Here is a 22287-nt window from a genome sequence, read left to right as displayed (position 1 = left end):
TGACGGCCCTGCCCCCAAGCACCAACCGATATAAATAACCTTGTTACGCAGGTTTCGTCAATACCTGAGGACTGTCTTCCAATGCATCTTCAAGATGAAGTCTTTCTATTCCTGGCATGTCTATTTCGAAATGCTATCATTAACCATATAAGATAAAAATCAAATTTAAAACATTTGTCTCAGCTGATGGATGACAACTTTGATCGGCGACTTATTTTGAACAGGAAATCTAATACCGACTTTACAGTAGATTTAAATTTTGATTGGATTAAAATTACTCAAGCCTCGGCAAAATAAAATGTCCAAGTTATAAGTAAATTGCTAGAGTATTTTGATATATTATTATTTTTTAAGCTTATGGTTATTTTTTATAATTTAATGTACTGCTTTTTAGATTTATTGAAATTATTTCAGTCTCGCAGTTACAGTGCACCAAACATCCGTTTCAAAATGCCGATCGAAGATTTGGAAGAAGAAGGTTTACCCAAAAACCCTAAATTAGAGCTAGCACAGTGGAAATATTTGCTGGCTACTGATAAATATAGAAAGGATGCTGAAATAAAAAAGAGCTTGATGGACGCCATCAAAGAAGATAGTACGTAAATGATACAGTGCCCATCAAAAACTGCTCTATCATGGCTGGTGGGGGTTTCCGTCACAGGCACTTGATTTAGGGAGAAACAGCTAATTCGGGAGGGTATTATAATTCCCACACACACACCCGAATTAACTGCATGTGGTCATCGGGAACCGTTATCGTCTATTTGATTAGCTATTTCCAGATGATTTGTGATAGGGAAATTCAAGACTTTTATTGAACTAAAACAGATAATATCATATAAGTCATAATGCCACTGTTGCCAAATTATTTAAAGTATGTTCGAGAGCATTCGCATTGCTGCTGTGTACTTAAATTAGAAAACACTTAGCACAACATTCGTGTACTGCACCAGGAAAGACAATGTACTGCATCTGGACAAACTTTGCATAGGCACGGAGTACCTGATTTAAGATAACAAAATGCATGTCATTATTTATTATTGCAGTATCTGATGGCACATCCTATTACAGTGGTAAGCCTGTTACTGCAGAATTTAAACGTTGTGTAATGATGTTACAATGTATAACATCTGAATAACCTGTATCAAAACATAATTTCAGAAAGCTCACAAAGCCACAAATATTAAAAAGTTGAAGAATAACTCTATTCATGGTAAACATAATCAGATTTCCTTTACATGTACCAGTTTAAGTAATTAATCAAATCACATTCATACCATAACCAATTCCAGCCCCATTCTTTCTACTTTTCAAGCATAAAATCATACCGATCTCAATGTCTGCAAATCATCAGCTCCATGATTTAAACAATACAAGCAGAAAATTGGTGACGTGACTGACACCCTTCGATAAAAATATACATTAGACGGGGGAGGGGGTCCAATTAGGGTGTATTGTCCAACTTGCAACTTTTGTTTCATTGTGGGGTTTTAGACCAGTAGTATAAATGCAGAATAAATTAACCCTGTCATCCCTTAAGATTCATATTATGTTTTTGATTGACATATGGCATACAATTATTGTTTACGTGGGTTGGGTTTAACTATAAATATGCAGTATTATATAACTTAAGAATAAACAGCTATTTCATTGATTTACTTCCATTTAAGAATATGACTATCTTGATAAAATTTATGAATTTGATGTTGACATTTTTGTATGAAATGTATTGCATTTATGAATCATTTCCAGATAACCACTCCCTCGATAACTCGCGCCATGATAACTTGCAAAACCCACTTATAATGCAGGATCAATAGTGGATGCCATGTTTTTTAAACCAGAAAGTGCAAAATATTTTACCCCTAATTGTTGAACATGAAAAAATCGTGATTAAAAATGGTAACTAAAACCTAGCTATATTGTTTGTTTTATCATTGAAGATGGTTGATATGACTTGAAAATTTGAATCAACATTATGAAATTGTCTTTTAATAAGAAATCATTTATGTTCTTAAAAATTTATTTCCAGATGACATGCTTGGTACACCGTAAATAACAGTATGCATCAGAATTTTGATCAATGAAATTGTCACTAATGCCTACTTGAGGCAGCATTTTAATAAACAAATGCCAATTAAATATGTTTTTATCAAGTAAAATGCATTTTTGTTATATCTTTTAATTCTGCTCAAGTGTACTGTTACAATATGCCCTGCTGTATTCAGATGTGAAACAGGTCTTGGAAACGCTTTATTATGCATATTTGGATGCCAATTTTTTTATCTGGGACGCAAAAAATCACTGAGGCCAGCCCCGCTTCATCCACCTGCTTTGTGGGAAAATGTGTTGATCAAAGTTGGTCAAAAATGTATAACAGATTATTAAAGAATCTTGCATGTTATTTTTTATAAATTGGCCCATTAACTGTACAACAGGCAATGTATATATCTTTTATTTTATATGCAGTTTGCAGAATTTTAATATTATCATGTTTTATCTTGTAATTAATGCTGTCTTCTTAGACCTTTAACAGTTGAAGCTTTTATTCTTTCCCGTTAAGCGTTTAGTTACAGTTAATTTTACTTACAGATATGGCTCCATTTTATGAGGAAGTTTGTAAGGAGTTGGAATGGAAGGTAGATGAATCTCTACTTAAAAAAATGAAAGAGAATAATGCAACAGAACTGAAGAGGTTAGATGACGCTATTGAAGATGCTGAGAAGAATCTTGGAGAAACAGAAATCCGTGAATTTATGCTAAAAAAAGCTGAATACCTCTGTAGAATTGGAGATAAGGTAAAACATTTTAGATGAAGAGATAGTAACTATCTCAACAAATTCAGAAAAGTTGTAATTATTAATACATCTGGAGTTTTTATATCAGTAATATGTTTACCTATTGTGTAGCTTAACCATTCTGCAATGGACAACTATTCATCCGTGCAAGATTTACCTTCCTCTTGTTGTAGAAAGTTTTAAAATGTGTACATCAACCCAGTCTGAATCCAAATTATAGGACCATGTGCAGTATCATCTCTTTTCTTTTCTGGATAACATCTTGTCATCAGTGGAAAATTCTTGCTAGAGGAAGACTTCCTTTCAGCAATGGTTTATTGCTTTTCATGGTCCTGTGGATTACTTATTAAAAAGTTTAATTTAAAGATGACGTATCCTTACCTCTGCTTACACTTCAGTTAGCACACAACTTTGAGGTTTTCACTCACAGGTAAGTAGTAAAGATAACAATATGGCTAAAGCAGCCCACGTGTTTACACATCATCATTTTATGTCATCAAATAAGTAAATGTTCTGAAAGTTTTATTTCAAGTGTCACAGTGTGGGGGGTGGGTGGGTACATAAAGTCCCAATGGGATACCTACAAAACATGTCTATTGTGTACAAAATGTACAGTATGTATGTTCAGCTTGTTTTTTATTATCTGACAATAGCTGGGACCTCGCTGAAAATAGGAATGTAAAGGGAAGCACTTTTCCTCCAGTCCCTCTAAATCCCAAGGTTCTCAAAGTGTACCTTCAGATACTGGGATCAAGTGCATTCCCTTGAAAGAGGGAGGAACAACTCCTGAGAGAAGCAGCTGTTACAACCCATGAGGGAGAAACAGCTTTTTAACGGTTTGATGTTGGGGTTGAGTGTGCTTCCCTGAGTAAAAGAGGGAACAGCAGCACCATCCCTGATAAAGACAGTGTGTCATCTAGGAAGTGTGTGTGTGTGTGTGTGTGCATCAGGGTTCATACGGTCTTTGAAGGTCTTTGAGAGTTTGGGAAAAATAAGGTAGCATTTTCAAGGCCTTGAAAGTTTGGGAAAATGGAGCATATTACCCTGAGGTCTTTAAAAGTCTTTGAAAATTGAAATAAACCCCAAATTTTGTAATTTCTTTCCAGAATCACAAATAAAATTATCCGAGGTTGTTAGATTCGGATGTAATATAGTTATCGTGGTTTCGTTCTTTTGATGACCCGTTCAGTTTCATTGCCGCCGCAATAACAAAAGAGGCTTTGTTTGGCTATCCAAAGTTGGCCTCGGCGGCGACTTCAATAACACATGCACTCTTCATCAAAGCAAGACGGCTACACACTTCATCAAAGGAAGTCACAAATAATATTGCCTAAGGTCGTTAGCTTCGGATGTAGCTGGTTTTCCTGGCTTCTTTCTTTTGACGAATCGTTCAATTTGATTGGATGAGTCCATCAGCTTTGGCCAATCAAAATGTTCATTACAGGTCTTTGCTCTTTCAATGATATCTGGCTTGAACAAGAGAAATATAAGGAATGGCTGCAAAAGGATAAATTATGTAAACGAAAGGCGTTTTGTACATTGTTAAAAAGACGATCAACTTGGCTTCAATGGGAGAAGGAGCCCTTACAAGTCATGCCAAAGGTAAGTTGCAAATTAGCAACTACATACTGTTCATTTAGTGGAACAAAGATGCAGAAGTATAAGTTATTGGTAGTTTTGGGCAAAATAATGGTAACTCATTACTTTTTGGGTATAAAATAAGATATTGTTTAGTTTGATGATTTGGGAGATATGGCAAAAGAGGGCCCGTTTAAATTTACTTATACCGTCAGTTTATTTAACACGTTTGAGGGACAAAAATCATTTTCGAAAATTTTGTTCTACATAATAATGTTCCTTGGTTTAATATAGAAACATCCATTGTAATAAATTCAATTCACGGATAAACAGTTTCAAAGTGCGCATGCGTACACTATAGTAGAGTTAAGCAAGAGTTGTTGTTCTTGAATTGCGAGTAAAAAAAAAAAAATGGTGTTAACGTGTGCTGTGAAGCTTTAACTGTAGGAAGTCAAGTCATTTGATTAGGCAAATAAAAAAAAAGAATGAAAAAATGTGTTTCCAGTTGACGGAATGTCCCCGTTTCTCATTGCCAACCCTCGACCTTTTTCCCCAGTGGTATAAAAAACATTTTTAAAAAAAATCACATTGCTGAAATTGATTTGTGTATCTATAGCCTGACTATACCTCCCCGTTTGTTTGTACCCCTATATTTTATTTCACTTTTTCAGAAGCCATTTTTTAAATGGTAATTTGTGTCTAAATAGCGTTTCTTACTAGTATGATAATTAATTTTGTTTCGTTTCTAGGATATAAGCACCAACAAAATAAAAAATCTGCAGAACAAGTCGCACCAGAAAAAAAACAAAAAACAAATATAATAATGCATTCAAAGCAGTGCTGATGTCTGTTAAGAGAACAATTTATTTTGTATTAAATCCGACACGTATGTTACATATTTCTGAAAAAATAACAAATGTTAACCTATCTTCCAGATCATTATAATGCTAATTTAGGAAATTAATTATAGTTTGACTTTAATCAGTAAACAATATTGTAGTATTTGGCATTCGTTGTTTTCTCATATAACCTGTATACACAATGTTAGCAAAAATAGGTCTTGGAAATCTCTGTTTGTGGTCTTTGAAAGTTTGGGAAAAGTCTTTGAATTTATCATTCATAATTCAATATGAACCCTGTGCGTACATGCATGTGTGTGTGTGTTTTCCATACCTCTCCTGTATTGCATCCCTCTTCCTTATAAACAGTAGGATCCCAATTAAATCTTTTTTTAGAGGCTTTGTTGGGCACCATAGAAAATTGATGGGTCCTTTGCAGTATGGAATGGGTGTGGTCTACATATGCATTTCACATAACTCTCTCTTAAGGATTTCCATCTTCTTCCAGAAGTAAAATATAATCAAACTAAATATATCTTAGCAGTTTGTCCATGACAGGCTAGATTGTTCCCACAGAATGGTCTTTGCATCAAGTAGTTAAGAGTCCTGTTCAATCTATGGAGGAGGGTTCTTCCTCCACCAGTTATACTGGCCGCCATGTATAGCCTATCTTGTGCTGAAAAATGGCGTTAAACCCTAGAACAACAACAACAATCTACGGAGGAAGCCTGTAGAGGCCTTGTTTGCAACAAATTTGAACAAGCTCCTGTTTTATGTCTCTTCAGTCCCAGACCAGTGAACCTTTATTGTGTATGCCTTCAGTCTGAGGTGGGATCAGCTGTTCACTTGTGCATTCATGAACTTCAGGGTGATTCCAGTTTCTGTGGTGTCAAAATTTGATTTGTCATGGGATGCCAATTGGCTTACATTAGAATTCAATACTGTAGATGTAGACCTATGCATTTCTACAATTTCCATAGCACCAGGAGATTGTTTGATACAGAGCGTTACTAGGTTTTCCTTTCTTGTAGCCTGACATAATACTGTGAAGAAAGTGATGAAAATTTCTGAATTTTTTCTGTTCCAGGATGCTTGTCTAAGTCAGTTCAGAAAGACCCAAGAGAAAACAGTAACCCTTGGATATCGGTTGGATTTAGTGTTTCATCTTATCAGGATTGGATTATTCTATATGGATCATGATCTCATCACTCGCAATCTGGAGAAAGCACAGAGGTAATTCATTGTAAAATTTAGATTTGATAAAACAGTGGATCAGGTGACAGATCCAGTGTATTGTAAAATAAATGTAGGAGAAATATACCTCAGAAAATAGGTTTTTTTTGTCCTGTTTTAAGCTATTAATATTTTGAGCAATAAAACCTGCTGAATACAAGTTTGACTTGTATAAAAAAATATGCATGTAGTAAGTAAGCCAAAGATTGAGCTTTCATATCATGTGTATTGACCCTGTAGAGAGGTAAAGGTTGATCAGAATGACTTATGTGAAGTTGGCAGCAAAACAGTACTATCCACTCTAACCTAATTTGTTCCCTCTTTATTATTGACCCTACCCCCTCTACTTGAGGGTGCTGGTCATTATTTTCTTAGTTTAACAAAGATGCTATGTTGTCATGCTTTTTAATGTTTTAAATGGTTGGTTCCATTAAATCTTTCAGGGGTAGAAGATTAATTAAGAAGGGATGCAACATGCATTTTGTTTCGTTTTGTGTATTCAGTACTAATTAAATTTACTCACCACCCACACATTTGAAAATGATAGAAATCCACAATTGGTATTCATGAACATAAATCAACAACAGAGGTAATTTGCTTTGATATATTACTATTGGTTACATCTTCAAAGTACACCTTGTAATATGCCTATATATTACAGTATAATTAGTTTCCAGTACGTCAGTAGGCATTAGATTATTAACAGGTGTTGATGTGTCAGGTACTTTTTATTTTAATTTTTTTTCTTCAGTTTGATTGATGAGGGAGGAGATTGGGATAGAAGAAACAGATTAAAAGTTTACAGAGGAACTTACTGCATGGCAATAAGAGACTTTAAAAAAGCTGCCAGTCTGTTTTTGGATACAGTGGCAACATTCACAAGCTATGAGCTGATGCATTACAAGACTTTTGTCACTTACACTGTGATCTGCAGCATGATTGCATTAGACAGACCTCAGCTCAGGGAAAAGGTGAGTTACCAGTAATTCTCAACAAAGAAAAAAGAAAGTAGATTGAAACTTATTTTGTTCACTGTGTACTGCATGGTAACCTTTTTATGTCAAGGTACCAGTTTTCATGGATTGTGTCTTTGGTACACATTTATGTTTTACAGATCCAATAAACAATGTTATTATATGCTTATTATTTTCCCCGTTAACTTTCCATTGTCAAAATTGTTCACTATTACCCGATACTGAACTCGTGCGACAATACACATATGGCATTCATGTGCATAAAGGAACTACTTTCTATTCTAAACAAACAATGGACGCAGACCGCCAGCACTTTTGATTTGTACACAAATCATCTACACTCACATAAGAGGCTCTTTACGTTGTGGTTGTTTAAATTTGTTTCTGAACGAACTAAAATATGTTTCGTGGACTGCCAAAAAAAACCCAGCTGTTTTGGCACATTCCGCGTTGATACAATGTTACAGATTTAGGCTAGCTACATTATATAACAGACGGAAGATAAGGTCCTTACAAATAACATACAAGTGACAAGTCATATAATCTCTTCTTTAGCTGGTGATAAGATTGGCACAGTAAAATATACTTGCAGTTTTACATCCTGAATTTCCTCCAAATGTATTTTCTTAATTCTTCAAATCCGAATTACATGAGCCAATGTCATAGGTTTTCAGTCTGGATTACACATTTCAAAATTCTGCTGTAATTTCGATGATAAGTGCAGTTGCATCCTCCTTACTGCACTCAAAATGAAATAAGCATTAAATTCCATAGCATCTTTTTGATAATTGCAATTGAAAGACTTCATATTTTTCCCACATTATGATTTCAAACATTCAGTGACAGAAACAGAAACACATTTGCAGATGTAAACACACTTCTCTCGCGCCACTTCAGTGCGATGTATTTCATGTATAATTTGCACAGATGAATCATGTCCAAAATCACAAACTTTCGTTAAATCGAAACAAAATACCAAAATATATTCATTCCAGATCAAATGGAAAAGTTGTTGCAATGCGCATTCATTCACAATATGACTGCAAATTTTAATTTTAACTAGACACGCCATTTTCTTTCGAAAGTTATGTTGAGCACGCGACTAAGTTCAAATTTATCTGGGCAGAGTTATGTGCGCATTAATAATGGTGTCATTGTGTAATGACAAATCTGCGCTTGTGTATTTAGTTTGGAATATGGCATTCATTCATTTACATTGTTTCTTGTAGTGTATTTTGTTTATATAATTAAACCTTAGGTAGAATAAAAAAATGAGCATATAATAAAATAAAAAGGTTACTGCATTTGTATGGGAAATTATGAACTCGTTTTGTTGGAAGGATATGCTGCACTCCCAAGGTCGTGCAGTATTCCATCCCAAAATGAGTTCATATTTTCCCATACAAATGCAGTAAACTATAATTCTTGCTGGAAACTACAGTTCCTTCCATGAAAATAAGAGCCAGCAAAAATGTCATATTTTCTGCAAAACCATCAAAATTGATACCCACAAAAATAAGTAATATTACATGCATGGATGGTATGCGTGGGGATGATTACGTTTATAGGTGTAGCTAATTAAAGTTTAAAGATCGACAGTAACTTTGGAATATGTTGGATTATATCATGCTTGCTAGATCTTGAAATTTGCAAAAAGTACAATTATATATTAAATGGTCTGCACTCATCCAATGGAACTAGTTACAACACGGTTGTTAATATTAACAAGGAAGCAACACCAGAATGTAAAACACAATGCAATTGTTGCTTATTCATGATGGCAAAATGACATTTTGAGGGATAAAAGATTCCAGTTTAGGAAAGCATGTCATGTGATAGGCACACTGTTTTAGGATTGTTATCCTTGTGATAGGCACACTGTTTTAGGATTGTTATTCTTGTGACAGGCGCACTGTTTTAGGATTGTTATCCTTGTGATAGGCACACCATTTTAGGATTGTTATCCTTGTGATAGGAACACTGTTTTAGGATTGTTATCCTTGTGATAGGCACACCATTTTAGGATTGTTATTCTTGTGATGGGCACACCGTTTTGCTTTCTTGAACAGCATGAATTTATCCCATTGTTACCAAGGAAAATGTAATCATCTGAGATATGGACACAATTGTAAATGGCAGCCACTGATATTTAAAATAAGAAGGAGGGAAAAAAACAGAAAACACTGAATTTATGCTGAAATGGACACCAAGTGTTTAGTTCTGTAGCAGTATTGGTGGTATACACTGTCAACAGCACTTTTCCACTAGGTTGAATATACACAACTTTAAGCCAGCTATATTCTGACCTAATGTGCCCTGCTTACTGTGTTCTGTAATGGGCCGACCATGTAATTTTCGGGGGATGAGGGCTGCAGTTTTCTTTTCCGTCAAATCAATCAAAACATTTTTTTTCAAGATTTAAAAATGTTCCTATTCCCAGCCCCTGTCCCCAGATTAGAAAATTAAATAGTCTGTCCCAAACAGAGACTTGACTTTGAAAAATTTCCTTCAGAAAAAAGGCAGCAGCCATTGTCAACACAATGACATATTACTGACAAGAATTTGGTTCATAAGTTTGTTTTTGTGGGTTTAGTGCCATTTTCTGCACATGGTTGGCTACACATGGTGGCCAGTATATTTGGTGGCGAACCCAGTAAAGCCTGCTAAGAACGACTGACCCACTGGAAGGTACTGGCAACCTTCTAACATACCCATGTTGCAAATCTGAGGCTTGAACCCACGCAGACGGCAATGACATGTGTGAGTGATCTTTTAACGCGAGTGCTTTAACTGCTTGACCACCCAAGGACTCTGGCATCAAACAAGAATGTAAATTTTGGCTTCGAAATGGTGTCATTTATATTAAATGAAGTGGTCTGACTTGGAGCATTATATTAACAGGCACAATTGTAACACAGCAATTAACAGCAAAAGTTTGAAGATTGTCCGTAATTAAACTGAGTTAATTTTATTGCTGAAATAAATATTGATAATATTGTGCAAAACAATCATGATTTCAAGACTAATCTCTCATTCCATGATAATTAAGTTTTACTCTCAGATGTTCTGAGATATTATTTTTGAACAAATGAGAAGCACATTACACCATCAGTTATAACTTGCTAATTAAAAAAACGTTTCATAGCTAATTTCTTTGGATAGAATCAGGCATGTTTTCGTATTTGGTTTTAATTCTTTTCTTACTAATAAGCAAGATGCAAATAAAGTTGGTGCTGACATGGGGTGTGTGTGCATTTTAACTTTAATTCAGATGATATATTTGATTCAGATAGAATGGGGTTTAGCTCTACTGCTCAGACACAAGAAGAACTTATGGGATTGCCTGTTATCAGTCCATATCTTAGCATAAGTTTTTATCGTTACTCCTTCTAAATTATTTGGTGGATTGCCATGAAACTTTACACACACTTTCATCCATAGTTTCTTTTTTTTTCGCTAAATGGAAATGGTGCTTCTCAGACAGCCAATATGGGCACCACAGCGGTTATTTTGCTACTGTTCCTCCAGAATGGATGGTCATTCAGGGATTGTCCTGGGCTTCGCCAATGTTGCAAATTGCGATTTTTTTTCCTTATTGGCGACAAAAATATCCCATCTGGCGATTTTTTTTGGCGACAGACTTTTTGGTTATTTAATTTGTACATACAATCATAGATTTGGACTGGATAAATTAAAAGGGAGAACGAAAGGAAGCCACAAACTTGACTAAGCAATGCATTGGAATCTATCTGTTACACAAACCTTCCTTTGTTCGTATTGACAACCCCATCTTTACAGTGCATTGTTACATCATAATCTGCTTATGCTAACATCTGGGCTGAGTACTGTATCAGCATACAGTACTCAGCCCAGATGTCAGCATAAGCAGATTATGATGTAACAATGCACTGTAAAGATACAGTCCATCATGCTACCGAACTATACCTACAACTGACCGACTTCTGAAGACGCGAATAGAACAGATACAATTAATTGAATGGCTAATCCTTCTGTGTTTGTTTTTTTTTTACATATACCAATACAATAGTTTTGCTGAACCTTCATAGAAAACTGATAACCTTTGAAGTACCGGCTACTGTGTATAAATACAAAAATAATTATTTATTTCTCAAAATACAGGAGTGAAAGAATCCCTAAATTGGGTGTGAATTTATGCTTATATATACGGTCCAATATTGCCAGGTGTTGACTCGTGTAAGTTTCATTCGTGGGAATGGAGATCCTATTTTGCTTGTTGAGAAAATTTATACAGCATTCAGTGATCATTCTTGGGATTTAAAAAGCAATTCACTACAAGCTTTGTGAAGCTAGCGGGGGGGGGCACATTTAATTACGGAATGCATGCAATCGACGGTCACATTATATGTCACTTATCTTACATTGCAATGCACGATTATAGGGTTTTATTATTATTAAAATGTCAACTAAAGTTGATAATGCATTGGTTAGTCAGGAGTTGGCTGCTTTTGTGGCTTATGCTAGGGTTCAAGATCTCAGTAATGGTAAGGTGTATAGAGGTGTTAAGGACTTGATTCAGTTGGCAGTGCGATCCAGGGTAATGTACCCTTGCGCATCTGCGGCTGCTGAGAGACTACTGGTGCCACCTGTCAGCACTGTAGACTGTGAACGTGGATTCAGTAAGATGAACTTCATAAAAACTGACATCAGAAATAAACTCTGCATCTCATCTCTTGAGAATTTAATGAGAATCAGCATGTACAGATGTGAAAAATTAGACTTTGAAACTGCATTCAACAAGTGGGCAGCCCTAAAATCGTGACGGATCTTTATGTAACACTTTGTAACATTTTGTTAATGCTTGTTGTAATTAAAGTATTAACTAACTCATCTTTTGTAATTTTCATTGCCTGTTACATTATTAGACTAAATTAACACTTGGAAAAATGTACATTACTTGTTCTGGCGACACTTTTTGAAAATTGGCAACAAAATATTGAGGTTGGCGATTTTTTTGGCGACAGCTTTTTAAAAGCCAGGACCATCCCTGGTCATTTCAAGATAGGGTTTTCACTAGCAGCCTTTTTACAATGTCCAGTTGGTCCTACATGCAAATGTTACTGATCCGACCTCCAATATAGTCACAGTGGCAGCCATCTTGAAAATCTTGTTGCTCTTCTTCCTCAGTGAAAAGTCATGATGTGGGGTTTTCACCTGAAGACTTCATTTAATGTCTGATTAGTCCTAAATGAAAATGGGGCCACTTGGAAATCCAGTGTGCATGGTTTGCTTTTTAAATATATAGTATACGAGCAACATATTTGAATTTTAACTTGTGTAGCTTTATATTATTGAATTGTATCATGAATTTGGTTGCCATTGTTTTACATAATTTTACAAAACTAGAGTTATGACCTATTATTATTGAATATATTCCTTTTTGTATCCATCAAATTCCTCCATTTGAGGCTTTCCAGTGCAACTTTTACAAAGTGGGGTCCTTTTCATTGCACATAGTTCTAATAGCTCAAAGTTTTGTCAGAACTTGCCTAACACTGCAGTATTAAATATTGATTTAAGTAAAGTGAAAGTTTGTAAGGATGTCTTAATATATTTTTGTAATATTTCTTTTACACAGTATCGTTGAACTTTTGGTTATAAAAGTTATGTACTGCTCCCCTATTGCAGATTTAGTTAATTTTACATTTGACTTAATAACATTATTTAGTGGAAACTTTGTTTCATTAATGGATAGTGCTCTCCTCCCTTCTTTTATAATTTTTATAATACTTTAATGGTTACATCAGAATCATGGATACTTTGTTTATTAATAATGTTTTGTCTGAAGTTTGCATGCATTCATTTGTAATGAAGGTCTTAAAAAACATTATTCTGTCAATATAAAGTTCTGATGTGGGCTTTTTAGAATGTTCATAAGTACAAAACAATCGTTGTTGAAACATTTTTTATTTAAATTTCTGTAATTTTTAACATTATTTTATATTTTCAGGTGGTAAAGGGATCAGAGATTTTGGAAATTCTACACGGTCTGCCAAAGATTAGATCATATTTATTTTCACTCTATGATTGTCAGTATGCAGATTTCTTCAGAAATTTAGGTAATGACCACACAGTTTAGAACTTAAATATTTTATCAGCAAATTAATATCAGCAAGGTGATATGATTCTTATACTAATATTGTTTTAAAACTTCATTAAATCCTTGCAAAGAGATATATTCTTCTGTCTAGGACTAGTAGAATATTATTGGAAGAGATATGACAGTGTGCAAATGCGAGTAGAAATCAATATTGCATTTATGCTGAACAATGTTAATATAAATGTTTCATTTATTTGTTTACATTTTTTTTCTTTCAGATATTTTTGTTTTACATTGATTTCTTTCTGACATTTTTGTTTTATATTGATTTTATTCTAACATCTTACTCTCCATTGGAGCAGTAGTCCATTTTACGTAATTGTTATAAGGATATCAGGTTAAGTTGCATCTGCTCACTTTTCCCATTCAGCCCTTGTTACAATGCCCCAATTAATCTTTGGTTAGGTTTGGTGTTCTGTGGCACAACACCTATTAGTATAGCACCTTGTTTTGATGATTCATGCAAATCACGGTACTAAAGTTGAATATTTCACTTGTTTTCTCAGCTCAGGTGGAAGAAATCATGAAGTATGATCGGTTACTGTCCTCTCATTACAAGTTTTACACCAGGGAAATGCGGATAGTGGCCTATTCACAGCTTCTTGAGTCTTATCGTAGTCTTACACTGGACTACATGGCTGATGCATTCGGAGTGACTGTTGAGTATATTGATAGGTAAAGTGTGCTCTTGATTGTCTTAGCATCCAGATTATCATTTATCTAAAATGACTTCATCTCCTCTCCACTACAATCAATCTGAAACATGTACATGAATATCTGAACTACTGATCAGCCATACTGTCACAATGTTAGTTTTAATAAAATGTTTGCAGAGGTGTGGTTTCATTAATTGATGATTTGGAATCCATTGATACATGGGGTAATAAATGCAGGTATTAATGTGGAATGTTGAAAGAATGTATATACTTTTTATATGCATGCCATAAGGTTGAGCATATCATGTTATGATGACCATCCATCCATCTGCTGTCTGTATAGTTTGCATTTGGGGTAAGGAAGAATCCTACCAGTTTGATCTGTCTAAACGTCAAATATCAATGACATATGGCTATATATCAGGTACCTTGGCTAAACTTGTAACTACTGATATTGGTATTGATAGGTCAAAGGCTGAAAGTAGAGGAATGGTTTTTACTAAGTAAATTATTTAAATCACTAAACTCCTGACATGATTTTTCTCTGTTTTAAAGTGGAATTCTGCTTTTCTCTTGAGTTGAATCAGATTTTTCTTGATATAGTCTATTGTTTATATCATCTCTGATCTGGTGTTTTAAAAGCGGTCTGTCCAGTCCCATTCCACAACGACCCTTGTAAAGTATTTGTTCCATATATTAGTTAGCACAAGAGTCTCATAAAGACTATTCTGATTGGTCAAAAAATTTAATTCATCCAATAACGACCCTTGTAAAGTATTTGTTCCATGTATTAGTTAGCACAAGAGTCTCATAAAGACTGTTCTGATTGGTCAAAAATTTAAATTCATCCAATGAATCTTCGTGTAATGGAAACTGATGGCAGTGGAAAGAAGCATGCTTGCAAAACATGGTGTCCCAAGTTGTTGAGAGAGACCATGGCATGAAAATTTAGATAAAGGTTTAAAAACTGTATGGAAATGGATGGGAATGGCTGGAGCGAAAAGCTGATGGAAATTAGTTGGTCATTTTATAAGAAAACTGAACGCTAAAGGACTGGCATTTTGTGATCTTTGCAAGAAAGATCTGAATTACGGTAATTGCAGTTGGAAGAATTTGGAACAGAGCCTACAAAAGAAGCTGCATACAGAAAAATTGAAGTTCAGAAGGCATCTGGAAAAAGTACAATTAATTACTCTATGAAGAAAGATTTGTTGCATGAGAGAGATGTAGCCCCCTGTCAGAATATACTTGCTGCATGTCACCAATACAAGCACCAGCTTGAAAGGAAAAAGGCTCTCGTTGAGAAGAAAAAGAAACGATTGCACATTGAGCCAAAAAGGAAGGCTAAAGAAATCTTTGCCAAGGTCGCAAAAAGAGTTCGACTGGCATATCAACAGGTTGTGTCCTGTGGAGAAAAGGGCAAGTGAATGTATGGGATTATTTGTATATAGTTGATGAGCTTGGGTGTTTATTTCACAGATTTGTTATGAAAAGAGAAGTATAATATGTTTGCGGCAAAAATTGACAAATTATTGTGACAATTACGATGTGAACACTGACATGCACATGAAATAACTTCAGCTTCAACAGTATTGGAGAACAAATTCATGTGACAATAATTATTGTGAAATTATTCAAATCAAGTTGAACATTTTGGTAAGTTTATTAGTTTTTCAAATGATTATTTTGATTATTATTATGATCACAAGTTGCACCAGGTGCAGTTTTTATGACTGTAAAATGCGTTTTTGGTCGGGGGCCTTAGGCCCCCTGGATCAGGGGCACTGCCCCTCGAGACCCCATTGGGAGAGGACTCCCAAACGCTCATTAAAAATTGTTCAGCTTTTTTTATGGAAGACCAAAATCATGTCTGAAACTCGTAATCACACATCACCATAAGGCTGACCTTCCTGCAGTGCTGTAAGATTCATAAGCCTAGCTCAGACTATAACATAACTCTCACTTTTTCCACACTCATCATAAAGTGTATGAAATGGCCTGTTTCATATAGTTTTGTTAGCCAACATCACTTACTGATAGTGGGTTTCTTGTTTTAGCTCTACTGGTCATCTACCAGAAGAACTTGTGCTGTGGCCTTTGGTTCAGTGCTGGCCAGCTTCTGTTAGCACACATTTGTAATCGCATCTTGTAAACTATTGGGAGGATTGCCAGTGAACTTTACAGACACATGCATTCATTGTTTAGTTGGTCCTAAATGGCAGTGTTGATCCTTGGACATTCAGTATGGCAGCCGCATTAGAAATCTTATCACTGCAGGTTTTTCATGGATAGTCATATTGACATGGGATTTCCACTGCAAGACCTTTTATGATAACTGATTAGTCCTAAATGATGCTAATCTGACAGGCTACAACAGTTGCCATAATGAAAATTGAGTTATTGTTGTTCTTCCTGAAAAGACACTTGTATCAACAGGGGTTTTTCACTAAAAGACTGCATACTAAATCTAGTTGGTCCTAATGGAAAAGGGGCCATTATGGAATTCAATATGGTAGCAATTGCTGCTCTTTCTGAATATTTTTGGATGGTCATATCAAAGGCTTCTTATAATGTCTGTGTGGACCTAAATGAAAATGGTGTATATTAGATATGCCCCTGGATATCCAATGTCACCACCATGGTGGCCTTCTTAAATGTTTTATCATCATTACTCATTCTGAACTGATGGGCCTATCATCACAGGGTTTTCTCTTAAAAACTTCTTGGTTGGTCCTAAATGGTGTTCCTCAGACATCATGGCATTCTATGTTGAAAACTTTGTTATCTACTCTTCCTGACAGATAGTGCCATTCTGACATCCAGTATATTTGCCATAATGGTCATCTTGAAACTTGTTCTTGCTTTGATCCCTTCTTGAATATCAAGAGCTGTAGTGACATGTTTTTTTTTTTTACAAAAGATTGTTTTAATTATGTCTGGTTATTGGTTTGAAATAAAGCAATGCCATTTTGACATCAAGTAAAGCACCTATAGTGGCCATTTTGAACATCATGTTATAGCTAGTTTTCCTGAAATAATAGTTGTAGTGACATGTAGTTTTCACCAAAAGACCTTGTGATACCTGATTAGTCTTAAATGAAGATTTTACCAGTCTGATGGTATATTGTGAACATGTTAGCTCCAATTTTACAAAAATAGTTTTGTTACCAGGTTGTGCTGGAGTTTCTCAAGAATATCAGAGATTATTTCAGTGCTCTGCTCAGGGCTGTTCCATTTAAACCTACCCAGGGAAGGCAGTTTAAAAAAAATATGTGTCAGGGTAAAATGAAAAGAAAATTATACATTGCATCTGTGGGTGAGTATCCCCTCCCTGGGTCCCCAGTATGTTTTACTGGAACAGCCCTCAGCAGTTTAAAAGGAGAAAAAAATGGAATTATCTACAGTTTTTGGAAATTCTTTTCAACCAGTAGAGCACATGTCCTTTTGAAGGACTCTTGTTAAAAGAAGTTTAAAATATTATTTACCAGATGTTTGGTAAATAATGTACAATTTACTCTTTTCATTATGTTTCAGAATGGTAGCATTCATAATATGACATGGTTAGTGAAAATCCTCAGTGCAGAGCTGTTACACAGTGCCACAAGCATTCATTTTGAAACGTTAATTTAAGGCCAGAAGAACATTTAAGACAAAGAAAAACACTTCCAGACCTGTGACGGTGGAAACAGACTTGGAACATTAATGATTCAAGAGGATATCGAAAACTGTATATCATCAGGCTGTGCTTGCTCTCAGGGTTTTGCTTATTTCATTTTTCTAGTGCTGGCATCCTGACAACATGGTGTGTATAACCTGAGACTGTTATACAGGGGGATTATAAACTCTCTTCTTAGCCCACCAGATATCACCTATTCCTTATTGCTATGCAAGTGAGGATGCCAGCCCCAAAACCAAGCTATGTCTTCTCAGCACAAGGGGTTTTAGTCATCATCTCAGTTATGTAGACTAGGAATTAAATTGAGGAGATCATATTCATTGTAGTCATGTTCTGAAATATGGTTGGCAGTATTGTCTGCTTCATCTGTCTGGTCATTGTTTGTAACTGTTCACTTGGTAGTGTGTCAGATGACAGTCATAGAACGCCTGTCATTAGTCTGGGAGTGAACACTGGTCACTGGGTACCAATCACCATGTATAGTGTATGGCACTGAGCTTCCATTTTCTGTCTCAGGTCACTTATAATGGAGAACTGGTCACCAAGCACTTAATGATGCACATCAGGTGCTGAATAACAGTCTAGTTAGCCTTTTAGAAGAGCTGGAGTTTATACTCCTCCCTTATAATGTTTCCCTTTCAATCCCTACAGAGCTTGGGACTCCCACCACCCAAATGGTTCATCAACAATGTTCCATTTTATGACCATTACACCATAGATGGTGGATTCGAGTCAAGGCACACCCTAGATCTTTCGCACTTCCTCTGGCCTCATTCTCAAAAGAAAGGAAGGGTGATTGCCACTTTCCACAACAGGCACTGAGAGAGCATTGCCAGTCCTTTTCTCCAGAGTGGAGAATCTAGGGGCTAGTCCCCTCCCTGCCCCCCCTCCCCCTCCCCCTTGTAAGCAGAGACAGGATAACAAACACCAGGTTTGGAAATTCATTTTCCCTGTGTGAAGATTGGATAAAATGGCCTGCCTCACCTCATTTGTGAGACAATGTTTTGAGGCACTGACAATTTCCCAGAACATACTGTTACACCAGATCATCTGTTGGGTTTGCCTTCTTTATCCCAGCAAGTGGGGCAGGTTCTAGAGAACAAGTAAGATCTGTTGCCCCCTTGTTCAGCAGTGATGAAGATGCAGACTCAGAAATTGTCTAAAGGCCATGAATGGGCGAGATAGAAAAAGAGAAGGTCTTAGCCATCTTTTACTCACTAGTAACAGAAGGGTTATCGGCTTTGCTTCTAGAACCCACCATCTCTTTGAAGGACACCCATTTTGTTCTACCACTGCCAACTTGTCCTTGATCTTTCCCCTGTGAATGAATTTCTTTGGAAGAACAGTTCAAGTTGGAGTCAGTCACTCGAGTCAGAAATACCATCAGGGCCCAAATGACTGGGCTGACAACATAGATCTTGAGCATAATTAACTTCACATACCCAACTTCCCAACCCACAGGAAATTCCCCTAGTTCTTGAGTCTTCATCGGGATGTTGGGCATAATATTGGTTCATTTAAGTTCCTTAGAGTTTCACTTCCTCCAGTTTGTTAATGACTGGTCGATAAACAATGTCCTCTGATTGCCTTTTTGAAGTATCTGTCTTCATTTGGAAGACAGTGACTTGTCTAGGTCTTATCTCCAATTAGGACATGATGGATCTGATCCATTCAAGAATTTCATTTACTAGGGATGATTCTTTTACCCACAAACAACTGTGGAAACTCCTCCATTGGACAGCTTCTGAGGAGATCATTTATTTGTTGAGTTTGCCACATTCAGGACTAAAGGAATGTTCTGGCAAGGTGCTTGCCTGGAAAAGAGCAAGCAATCTATACAAAATGGTCTCTTCACAAGGCAGTTGTATATAAAATTCTCTCATCTGGAGAGAAGGTCAGTAGTACACTTGTTCGTAGTGAGGCTGGACAACAAGCTCCTCTTTTGGTCAGGCCAGATGGCAATCAGCGTGCAAGGTTTATGATGCCAGGGGGAGAATTCTTTTATAATTGGTGTAACATGAAATGTGTTGTATTGCATTTTGGTTTTTTATGTGCTTTATCAGCAGTTAGGGACTATTGAGAAGCTCTTTCTAAAACTGATGTTCTCTATAGGCTCCATGTAAAATATGTCTCCAGTGTGTGGTGTGATCCAGCCTTATCTCTTTTTTTAAAGGACTCTTAACATGCAGACAAAATAATCATCACATACACAAATGGCAAGTTGTTTTATTTGAGACGCAATTAAAAACTCCATATTCTTCCAATAGTAAGACATTTAAGGTATAACATGTGTACCCATTTATCAACAGAACAGACCCTGGTCTGCCATTATATAATGCACTGGCAAGTCAGGGCCTCTGTTCTTTGCTCTACTGATTACTCCTAACAAACTTATTAGATCCAGATCTGCTTGTGCATTATGTGATGGCAAAGCCAGATCTATGTAGTTTGATCCAACTTATTAGCAAGTATATATGGTACATATTCAGATTCAGGTCCTCGTATGTGGGGCTAATGGAGAAATTCTGTTTTCTTAATGGCTTACTGTTTTGTGTATTTGGCGGGAAGATGGCAGGAATGAATTTTAATTTTTTAAACTGATTATATACTTGGCATTTTGTTATAGGGACTTAGCCAGGTTTATTGCTGCTGGACGACTACATTGCAGAATTGACAAAGTTGGGGGCATTGTTGAAACCAACAGACCAGACAACAAAAACTGGCAATATCAGGTAAGACTCATTTGCTTATCATGCTTGCATTAAGTAAGAATGAGAGATTCAAATAGTTTCCATTGATTAGTTTGTAAAATTAGCCTTCTGTTGGCAATGATGTAAGCCAGGTAATAAATACGAATTTTGTTGCAATTTTCCATAAACCCAGTTTTGTGTACCAAGGATGTCATTTCCAGTCTTTTAGTTTATAAAATGAATTTTATAATAAATCCAGATGCCAACTTGTGTATATTTATATGACACAGATAAATGGAGTCACCTTGGACAAACGTCTTTCTATTTTAAGCCTGCCCATTATTATCCTTTTAAGGCTGTTCCAGTAAAACATGCATGAGACCCAGGAAAATGCACTTTTGATATGCCATTGTCACCCAAAACTGCAGTTCAGAATTTTGTTTTCATATGAACTCGTAGAGTGATCAGAATATCCTGGTACAAATTTTTAAACAAATGCCTTCCCTGAGTACCAATATGTGTTTAATGAAATAGAAATAAACCTAACTAACTATAAGGACAAGGTTCTTCTTTTAAATTTTTGTTATTCTTTGTTTGTTATACAGTAACGGCTGTGAAACAGATTTTGCAGAATCATATTCTTGTACATCAAAGATGCAGACTAAAGAAATTTGACCTGTGCTTTTTGATCACCCGTTAGAGTAAAGGCTTGACTTAACATTTATATAAAAGCGTCATGTAAGTTATACATTATATTATGTGCTGAAATTGAGACTCTTTATTCATATTAAACAAATTGTTTTAAAACTTCGTTTCAGGCAACCATCAAGCAAGGAGACATTCTTTTGAATCGAATCCAGAAACTAAGTAGAGTGATCAATATCTGAGAGCAGCTGTCGTATAGAACTAGAAATTGTTGAAGAGAAAGCAACTCGGAAAGAAAGTACTTGAAGTTTAAAGATAGCAGATTGAACCAAAGGCAGACAGATTTCACAAAGATGTCTCATAAATAATAGTCTTTGAAGTAGTAGTGAGTAACATCACTTGTTAGGTTACAAACATTTTATTTTCTTGCAAGACTAGCATCAAGCTACCAAGGCAAATGATTCCTTTTAATAAGAAAAGTGACACTAAGTTCTGTCACATCTGTTGCACAAACTTCATGGAGTACATTTGTTTCTTGGGGGTTTTTTTTGTCAAATTAATTTCATCATATTGGTCTAGTCCTTTTAATAGTTTCTACTTGGGCAATAAATTTGGACATAATTGATTTGATTCATTATTTACTATGGAAAATAAAATACTAAGATTTTTCAAATAAATTTATGTATTTGGGTTGTTTATTTGCCAAGTTGAGGAGTGCTAATGCCATAACATGGACATGTACAAAATATGGTCCATGTCCAGCTCACAACCTGGTTTTATCAAGTTCAATTTACCATATATATATACTCGCATATAAGCCCGTTCACATATAAGCCGACCCCCAAACTGAACTGGTATAAAGACTAAAATGTGCATGACCCACGTATAAGCCGACCTACAACTCCAAGACATCCCAAGATGGACAAAGTAAGTTCTAAACGCATTTATTTAGGCAACCTTGTAACTTAAAAAATTACATCTATACTTATCTCGAGTTTGGCATGCATGATTATTAAAAAGAAATGGTATAAACTTGTTTGAAAAGCAATTTATTTAATT

General features: G+C 35.7%; 2 protein-coding genes across 6 annotated transcripts in view; one reads left to right on the top strand and one right to left on the bottom strand.

Annotated features, from left to right (window-relative positions):
- LOC149787888 (DCC-interacting protein 13-alpha-like) overlaps positions 1-211 on the bottom strand; it is a 147867-nt gene extending 147656 nt beyond the window's left edge. For all 5 annotated transcript variants that reach the window (XM_089974133.1, XM_089974135.1, XM_089974134.1 and 2 more), the window contains exon 1: positions 65-211. In XM_089974133.1, the coding sequence (XP_089830259.1) occupies positions 65-118 (54 nt within the window). In that variant the 5' untranslated portion in view covers positions 119-211. The remainder of the gene's footprint in view (positions 1-64) is intronic.
- A 209-nt stretch (positions 212-420) lies between these two features.
- On the top strand, positions 421-21905 carry LOC149787887 (26S proteasome non-ATPase regulatory subunit 6-like). The gene is made up of 8 exons (XM_089974128.1): positions 421-595; positions 2593-2798; positions 6303-6448; positions 7200-7419; positions 13412-13520; positions 14068-14236; positions 20520-20625; positions 21402-21905. The coding sequence occupies exons 1-8, from the start codon at positions 451-453 to the stop codon at positions 21468-21470; spliced, it is 1170 nt and encodes a 389-aa protein (XP_089830254.1). The 5' UTR covers positions 421-450; the 3' UTR covers positions 21471-21905.
- Positions 21906-22287: the final 382 nt, after the last annotated feature.

This window comes from Sinohyriopsis cumingii, chromosome 11, assembly GCF_028554795.1.
Source record: "Sinohyriopsis cumingii isolate HCF-2022 chromosome 11, ASM2855479v2, whole genome shotgun sequence".
NCBI classification, from domain to species: domain Eukaryota; kingdom Metazoa; phylum Mollusca; class Bivalvia; order Unionida; family Unionidae; genus Sinohyriopsis; species Sinohyriopsis cumingii.
Note: the sequence above shows the minus strand (reverse complement) of the source record. Positions and strands in the feature narration are given on the sequence as shown.

What these genes read in the sequence shown, in the direction of transcription:
- LOC149787887 (XM_089974128.1), top strand. Translation starts at nt 451, where the DNA reads ATGCCGATCGAAGATTTGGAAGAAGAAGGTTTACCCAAAAACCCTAAA. An exon ending in TCTGTAGAATTGGAGATAAG is followed by an intron (nt 2,799 to 6,302) that starts GTAAAACATTTT and finishes TTTCTGTTCCAG; the next exon opens with GATGCTTGTCTAAGTCAGTT. An exon ending in ACAAAAACTGGCAATATCAG is followed by an intron (nt 20,626 to 21,401) that starts GTAAGACTCATT and finishes ACTTCGTTTCAG; the next exon opens with GCAACCATCAAGCAAGGAGA.